This window comes from Homarus americanus, unplaced genomic scaffold (genome assembly GCF_018991925.1).
Source record: "Homarus americanus isolate GMGI-L3 unplaced genomic scaffold, GMGI_Hamer_2.0 scaffold24523, whole genome shotgun sequence".
In the NCBI taxonomy this organism is placed as follows: domain Eukaryota; kingdom Metazoa; phylum Arthropoda; class Malacostraca; order Decapoda; family Nephropidae; genus Homarus; species Homarus americanus.
The window spans coordinates 3,379,447-3,388,544 of record NW_024744357.1 but is presented as its reverse complement, the minus strand read 5'-3'; the positions used below and the strand labels follow the sequence as shown (position 1 = coordinate 3,388,544).

The window sequence follows — 9,098 nt, the reverse complement described above, 5'->3', positions numbered from 1 at the left end:
CTCTCATTCTATGATCAGTTTCCTTAAATCCGACTGATTTGGTTCGCTCCTTCCTCTCCAGTGTTTAGTGTTTCTCGCTAACTTTCAGTCAGATTACTTAGCTTTGAGCTACAATCTAATTTCCCCCCAAAATTTGTATTTAAACTTAAAGATCAATTGAAGATATTTTTTTCTTGAATATTACTGATTCAACTGAGGTCTTTGTCCTTACTATTTTTCCGACATATTTAGTGGAGTTGTGGTGCGCTTTGTCTTTGGCGACGAATAAAACTGAACCCTATTGATGAAGGAAGTAATGTTGTTATGAGTGTTCTCATCTGATGTGAGAAAAAACGAGGGTGTAGAGAAGTCTGGGGTGAATGGGAGGGTGAGAGCTGCCAGCTGACACAGTCACCTTGGACCATGGCAAGAGGAGCTCCTCGCCCAGTATAAAACAGACTTGGTGGCCGGTGTTCCTCACTCTCCCACTGACCACCAACATGAAGAGCTTCCTCGTCCTCCTCTGCTTCGTCGCCCTCGCTTGGTAATACTTTACTGTCCAAATTACTTATATTTTTCTGTTTCACTAATGTTATATGGGAGGCGTATCTCAAACTGGAAGTTATAGCGAAAGTTCGTTAGTTGAATCACTGTGATGTGACCGTCTTCAGGAGAGACTGAGCCAGAAAAAAGCAGAAGTATGAGTCCTTCTGAGAGCAATGATTACATTTGAATTTTACCTACCGGGAAGTTAGGTAGCACTCAGTTGTCTGTTACTCGTAAATGCTCGGCACTGAGACTTGTAATGATACAGACATACTGTACGTCATGTCTTTGTTTGTGGTGCATTATGTGTAGAGACCCGGTCTGTATAGTCGGTCAGGGAAACACTGACTAGTACTGTATATCAACACTCCAGCACACGAAAAGGTATCATTAGACTCAAGGGAGGTGCCTGGGGGCACTGTAATGCTGTAATGAGGATGAAAATGAGCTTGACAATTATTTTACAACTCTATTTATGCATTTACAAAACAATTTTATTTAATGACAAAGTTTAATACTGATTTGTAAACTCTGGTAGCATATGAAATATAACCCTATAATTTGAAACTTATACATTACGATTATAAATAACCAATATTATTTTAGTACCTTCTTAAGTACATACAGGCCTACTATTAAATGCATATCTGTTAATAATTTCACTGTGTGACGCTGTTTAACTAAAAAGGAGTAAATGCCAGATGTTAATTTATGGTTCATTGTTTCATAACCATAAACCACAACACTTGAACATTTATTTGTATGGCCAAGAAATATAAGAACAGTATAATCACAACCCATCTTAACGTACAAATGGCAAATTCCTTTTGTCCATCAATAGCGTATCTGCCAATGACTGCCTGAGGAGGGCAGACAACTGTAGTACGTCCGGAGTAACACAAGCTCCTCAAGTCTTTACTCTGACAGTACCTCTGATGGCGGTCAACCTTGCTGAACACCTATCCTCTCTGCCTCATATATTGCCACAGGCAGTATTGCCATAAGGGGGACTGCAACTATTGCAGTGTGAGGTGGTTGATATGCCGGCCACTATATTTTCCATATTTTAAACTCCGTCTTCACATCACATTCATCAAATGAGGTTTCAGGAGTTATACATATTTGGCATTTGCAGGTTTCGCATCAACCCAAGATTATGTAGCTTCAAGGCTTAGCATGATGCAGTTGAGTCCCGCTAACATTTCTGCGTGTGGGAAGAACATAATAGAATCGTTAGAGTTGGTTTGGCTGCACTTGTCGGTCTCTTTGCCGTGTCCAGTTGTATCACGATAGCCGGACCTGGACGGGAGACTTGGTTTCTTCAACTCTACCTCCATCATTTCTGCTATGCCTCCAAATAATGTCTTGCATTCCTCTCACAACGACTGGAGTTCTTAATTTATATTCTTTAGCAGTTTCATTACGTGAATAATATCCCCATCTTTCTCGTGAAGTAAAGATAATGCTTTGAGGCGCATCAGTGAAACCAGAGTTTAATTTTCCAAGAAATCTAAGCGAACTAAAACGGTTCTAACCTTTTTCGAATTGCTGCAGTTTACCATTATTTATATAATCACACTGTTAAGGTTTGTGAATTTTACAATATATACTTATATTTGGTGGAGGTGGTGGCGGGTGGTGTGAGTGTGATACTGGTGGGTGGTGTGAGGGTGGTAGTGGTGGTGGTAGGTGGCGTGTGTGTGGTAGTGGTGATGGTAGGTGGCGTGAGTGTGGTAGTGGTGGTGGTAGGTGGCGTGAGTGTGGTAGTGGTGATGGTGGTGTGGTGTGGTGGTGGTGGTGGTGGGTGTGGGTGTGGTGGGTGGTAGGTGGCGTGGTGTGAGGTAGTGGTGGTGGTGGTGTGGCGTGAGGTGTGGTGTGGTGGTGGTGGGTGGCGTGAGTGTGGTAGTGGTGGTGGTGGGTGGCGTGGAGTGTGGTAGTGGTGGTGGTAGGTGGCGTGGTGTGGTGGTGAGGTGGGTGGTGGTGGGGTGGCGTGAGTGTGGTAGTGGTAGTGGTGGTGGTAGGTGGCGTGAGTGTAGTAGTGGTGGTGGTGGGTGTGGGTGGGTGTGGTAGTGGTGGTGGTGAGTGGCGTGAGTGGTGTGGTGGTGGGGGTGGCGTGAGTGTGTGGTAGTGGTGGTGGTAGGTGGCGTGGTGTGGTGGTGGTGGTGGTAGGTGGCGTGAGTGTGGTGGTGGTGGGGTGGGTGGCGTGAGTGTGGTTGGTGGTGGCAGGTGGCGAGTGGTGGTGGTAGTGGTGGTTGGTAGGTGGCGTGAGTGTGGTAGTGGTGGTGGTAGGTGGCGTGAGTGTGGTAGTGGTGGTGGTAGGTGGCGTGAGTGTGGTAGTGGTGGTGGTAGGTGGCGTGAGTGTGGTTGTGGTGGTGGTGGGTGGCGTGAATGTGGTCGACTTCTTGAACTGGATGAGTGAGAATCATCAGAGCAATAGGGCGCTTCTTTTCTACTGCAGGTCCTGACACATGCGTTAAGGGAAGCATGGACCCTTTGGCCCTCCCTAGACCCACCAGTGCAAGAAATGACATATTAACGCATACACCACATAGAGAGACACCAAGAACTTTTAAACTACCAAACCTGAGGCAGTATTATAAGGTACACACAACAAGGTAATCAGTGGCTTGTGTTGGCAGGTCTCAGGAAACTCCGGAGTGCGCGTGCGGCGGCTTCATCTCTGAATGGAATGACTTGTTCGAGGTGCTGCACCTTCCACCTATCAACGTAGATGGATGTGAAGATTACATGACATGTCATGAACGGTGTGTCGACGAGGTGCGATATTTTACTTGCTTATATAAACCAATTCAACAATGTAATACTCAAGTTCTTTATATAATTAATTCGTTCGAGATTCTACTTCAGTACACAATGAAATAACCATTCAAGTATTAGTCAGCGTGACAATCAAATTCATGTGTTTGTATCTATCAAGGTAACTTTAACTTATGTCATCGCGTATTTTTGACTTCAGTGGTAAATATTTCCTCCGTGTGTTGACAGTGGACGTTCCTGACCAACGACGGGGACTTGGACCACGAATTGCCTGATGGTAAGACGGTGGGTCAACATATGTGTGATAACCTCTCGGAGCATGGCGATGTCAATGTCCATCCATATCAAGTAAGATTTCAGCCATCCTAACAATTACAATAATTTAACTACGTATTAAGCTATGAAAAAACACACACACATACACACACACATTACAGTAGAGTTAAGAACCTGGGGGAGTGACAATAAGAAACAATTTAGTATGGAGAGCTATCATCGGGTAATCGCGGCTAACCCACGCAAGAGTGGAAAATGGCTATAAAACATTGATAAAATTATGGTATTTTATGAATGTCCAGAAGACACCTGTAGCGTTACCTGTATTATATCTTTACTTGAATCTGGAGACTAACTTACCTCTCCCGGGGAGCGTTAAGTTATACACAGCGGTGGCAGCTAAGCAAACCTAACTTAACCTAACCTACGTGTAATGCCATCATATATATATATTGTGTTGTCAATGTGTACAAGTCATGTGACTTTTTTTCCTGTGGACTTTTATTTCCGTCCACCCACATAACACCCCGGGGGCTGGAGAGGGAACTTGAGAGGTCATATGGTAGACACGTTGTTCTGGCTTCACTGGACTCCACTGTAGGATCACCTCACAGAACCCAATATATTTCACTTACATTTAATTAAATGCTTAGGGTTTATGTACAGTCGCTCAAAAAAATATCTGAAAAATATTGTTCATGGCAATATGACACATCGGGCGTATGTTTTGGGGAAATGGTAGAGGACCAGGCGTAAAGGTGGTAGCCCTGCTTGCCACAATGGTTGCCATGTAATATATAAGACGTTTCCTACCGTTTGTCATTGACGTGTTTCATATAAATATAATTAATATGGTTATATTAACAGGGAATGACAGTCTAAAAAGACATTATCCATGTTAGACACATACAGTAAACAATACTGAATGTGCATGATAATGCTTAAATGTTCCTCTGCACAACAACAACTAAATGCCTATGTTGACTGTATCCATACTTAGCATTTGGTGTGCATACATGTATTAGATATCGAGGTATGTTATATTAATAGGTAAGGTAAACAGTAATGGCATCTCACTTTTATTTAAGTAATATCTGGTGCAACCAGCTCCCAGGTCCAGAACACTTTGTTTGGGATCATAGCAACATGGCAACTCTACCCTATCGTCGATACTGTGTTTCACATAGGGCATCAAACATGCTATGCATGGTGATTATACTGCTTTCATACAGGTATGATTATAATGCAATGTTTACAGTTTACATGTCGATGGATACTTGTAATTATAAAGATAAACTACCCTGGTTATAAGCAGTTGCGGCACCTACACCTACTTACGCTTACCAACCCTACCGAGGCAACAGTGCCCAGACAACAAGGGTTTGTATTGTTCGTTTTGACATCCATCGGACCCACGTTTCAGATACTTTTTTGAGCGACTGTACACAGCAAATGCTCTGAACAAAACCTATTTGATTAGACAATTTTCACCAAAGCAAACCTAACATTGTTATACACTTCGTAAATGTGCTTCACAACCTATGCTGACAAGTATTTAGAAGTAAAACACTGCTGCAATAACTCCCGTAGTTGAAACTCACAAAAGTATAAGACCAAGAACCTCTCATAGTTAGAACTAATAGTTTATTGAAAACCCCATATACACAAAAATCATGTCTGAGCGCCTTTACGTATTCCAGGTATTTACTTTAACTTTTAAATGTAGGATCCACAAAGATACAATATAATAAGAATATATTTATTTGATAATATTTCTCATTACACAGTGAAAAGCTTCTCATATCTTTCAACAGTCAGTAACTAACTCCCTCCAACACCCAGGTCTTCCTCTACTCCAACCTGTGCAGAGGTCCTTGGTTCTACGACGGCCAGGGAAGTATAGACAAACTGTGTTGCCTCAATGGTGACTACCACCCGTGTTTTTAAGTCATTCGGCTTCCTCAGAGACCACCAGAAGTATCTAACAATTGACACGTCTACCTGAAGACTGTCATCACCTGTCAGCTGCAGGAACCACTAACGGCATTATCTTATTCAGTACCAACTACCGTCTGTAATGTCTGTTTTAAGAACTAGTTGTACTCAAGAGCAATCAAATGCTTGTACCCTGAAAATACTTCCTGCACTTATCTACCATTAAGCATTTGTACTTTGATAACTATACCATCAGCGGTGACGACCCGAAAATATTCCAATGACTGAGGATTCAACCTATCCAGCTGCTGCCTCCACCTGACTTGCTCTCCACTGACAGAAGGTTTTAGAAAATGAGCTGAATTTTAAATTTATGGAAAATGTGAAGATATTTCTGTGCTTCACATAACACTGATGTGCGTGGTGGAAGTTATGTAGTGATGTAAATAATAAATGCATTTGAGTTTTGACATTATTTTTTCTTACCTCACTTAACATGCACAGTGCTTGACTAAGTGTGCCTGTATAGACCCTCACAGACGTACACCTTCACGATAGCCTCACAGGCATATGCCGTCACAGCAGCCTCACAGACATACAACGTCATAACAGCCTCACAGACATACAGCAGCCTCACAGACATACAACGTCACGGCAGCCTCACAGACATACAACGTCACGGCAGCCTCACAGACATACAACGTCATAGCAGCCTCACAGACATGCAACGTCACAGCAGCCTCACAGACATACAACGTCACAGCAGCCTCACGGACATACAACGTCACAGCAGCCTCACGGACATACAACGTCACATACAGACGTCACAGCAGCCTCACAGACATACAACGTCACAGCAGCCTCACAGACATGCAACGTCATAGCAGCCTCACAGACATACAACGTCACAGCAGCCTCACAGACATATAACGTCACAGCAGCCTCACAGACATACAACGTCACAGCAACCTCACAGACATATAACGTCACAGCAGCCTCACAGACATACAACGTCACAGCCTCACAGACACAACGTCACAGCAGCCTCACAGACATACAACTTCACAGCAGCCTCACAGACATACAACGTCACAGCAGCCTCACAGACATACAACGTCACAGCAGCCTCACAGACATACAACGTCACAGCAGCCTCACAGACATACAACGTCACAGCAGCCTCACAGACATACAACGTCACAGCAGCCTCACAGACAGATGAGTTTTCTAGCCCCATCTGCGTTTTTCTCAGTACAGCATCATTTTCATATTCCAGATGATTTTTCTGTTCCATCTGCCTTTCGCCCTTCCGGCCGGGATGAAAGCCGGTCCACTGATGGGTTGTCATCGCCTTGGATGACGTGTCAGGCAGGTTCCGCGGACCAGGATTCGCCCTCCGTACGTGAGTGTCGGCGAGACCAAAGACCGTCCTGTCCCACACCCTCACAGTGGTGAATCCCTCCCTGGCTGGGCTTACCAGGGTTCGTTTGTGTGGTGCTGCATTCCACACTCCTTAACTTCCTAAAGTAGAAAAATATAAAATCTTCTTAATCCTAGACCAAAGGAGGACTTGGGAGAAGTGAAGTGGTATGTGGTGGGTGGTGGGTTGGGTGCTGCATTCATCACGCTGCTTCTCCTCTGCTCGTATGTACTGTGGTTGAAGTCCGGCTGGCCATGGGGCGGTACTGTGTGTGACATTTGGCAGAGTAACATTCCTAAAGGGATGATGGATTAGTTGGAAGTGCATCAGTAAAAAAAAGTTTACTCTATAATTTACGTCAATGTTTGGCAACTACAGTATGGTTTCCGTCACGACAATGTTCTCATTAGGCTGGGTCGGGGAGTGAAGCTCTGCTCACTACACTGAATATTATTCATCACTACACGTCGAAGAGTACATTACAAATCATACTAGCATAAAAACAGACTGAGTGAAGCTCTGCGTTTATCGCAATATTAAGTTACATTAACCATCATCATCAACTCATAGCTTACGGGACAAAAGACGGGGGATTAGTGAGGTCATACGACGAGGTGGGGCGGGTGAGGCGGGGCGGGTGAGGCGGGGCGGGTGTAGTGGGGAGGACGCGAGGCGTGGCTGGCCGGGCCAGGCCGGGCCAGACCGGGGCGGGTCGGGGTAGGGCAGGGCAGGGCAGGGACGGAAGGGTAAGGATAAGGAGGTTGAGGTGAGGATTAGGACAGGAAGGAGGATGTAAGTTACAAGACATGTTAGGTTATAACAGTTAGTATAGACACAGCTTCTATCGCTAAAACACAATGGGTTCATTTAACACTGACTGACAATTAAAATGCACTTGGGATACTGAGAACATTACAGATCGCCGGGGCACTGAGAAATTATGTTGAGCACTGAACATATTGCTAGTAAAAATTTGCGCATACCACGACGAGAGATATTCACTTGAGCTGTAAAGATGACACACTAGGACTTTTCACGCTACTACACAGGGATTCCTTATTACGCACTTTTAAATGATGTTAGTAAGCAAATAGACAAACTAAAGCTTAATAAGCCACCTGGTCCCGATGAGATATTTGCCAGAGTATTAAAGGAATGTAAGGAAGAGCTTAGTATGCCCTAAGCAAAGTTGTTTAACATGTCCTTAAAAACAGGTGTAGTACCAGAATCCTGGAGGATAGCGAATGTAATACCGATTTTCAAGAAGGGGGATAGATCACTATCCTCTAACTACCGCCCAATTAGTCTAACATCAATAGTAGGCAAATTACTGGAAGCAATCATTTCAAACTCTATTCGAAATCACCTGGAGAAGCACACGAGCTCCTCAGTGTATACACAACATTCATACTTCCCAAGCTCACCTATGCCTCCCCCACCTGGTCTTCCTCCCTAAATGCCACACAACGTAAACACCTAGAAAAAGTGCAAAAGAGGGCATGCAAGATTATTCTCTCCCCTTCCTACTCCACATATCAAGAAGCGCTCAACACACTGACCCTTTCGACTCTCACTGACCATCACCACGGCCTCATCTGCAAATTTGGTAAGAAGCTTCTACACCATCCCCGACACCGGCCCCTACTACCACCTGAGATCCCCTGTCCGAGAATTGCTGTTCGACACCACAACCGCATCCAGCCCATACGTGCACGAACTGATCGCTATAAGAACAGCCCAGTCCCAACCATTGTAAAAATTATCAATAACATGTAATAAATCAGTGTATTCACTCCCAGTAAACACTGCTCCCTACACTGTCACTATGTTGAAATGAACTGTAGTTTGAGCTGATCCCCATCTAAGTTACTATATGTCTTATTTGTGTCACTTATGTCACTTGTATATTATTTGTAATTGTAACCCATTCCCCAAATATGTAACTGTATATTTTCAGCCTTCTGCCAAGCTCTTTCAATAAACCGTTAATTATTATTATTATTATTATTAGATTGATCAATGATTTCCAGCATGGCTTCATAAGCGGACGTTCATGTCTAACTAATCTATTAACATTCTTTTCATCAGTTTTCGAATCGGTGGACGAGGGGCACATTTATGATGTGGTATATCTCGACTTTAGCAAAGCCTTCGACAGAGTCCC

At 43.9% G+C, this 9,098-nt stretch overlaps 1 protein-coding gene across 1 annotated transcript; it reads left to right on the top strand.

Annotated features, from left to right (window-relative positions):
- Positions 1-418: 418 nt before the first annotated feature.
- Positions 419-5,982, top strand: LOC121877728. Its single transcript, XM_042383584.1, has 4 exons — positions 419-523; positions 3,165-3,303; positions 3,532-3,651; positions 5,422-5,982. The coding sequence occupies exons 1-4, from the start codon at positions 480-482 to the stop codon at positions 5,524-5,526; spliced, it is 408 nt and encodes a 135-aa protein (XP_042239518.1). The 5' UTR covers positions 419-479; the 3' UTR covers positions 5,527-5,982.
- Positions 5,983-9,098: the final 3,116 nt, after the last annotated feature.

What these genes read in the sequence shown, in the direction of transcription:
- LOC121877728 (XM_042383584.1), top strand. Translation starts at nt 480, where the DNA reads ATGAAGAGCTTCCTCGTCCTCCTCTGCTTCGTCGCCCTCGCTTG. An exon ending in TGCTTCGTCGCCCTCGCTTG is followed by an intron (nt 524 to 3,164) that starts GTAATACTTTAC and finishes TTGTGTTGGCAG; the next exon opens with GTCTCAGGAAACTCCGGAGT. An exon ending in TCAATGTCCATCCATATCAA is followed by an intron (nt 3,652 to 5,421) that starts GTAAGATTTCAG and finishes TCCAACACCCAG; the next exon opens with GTCTTCCTCTACTCCAACCT.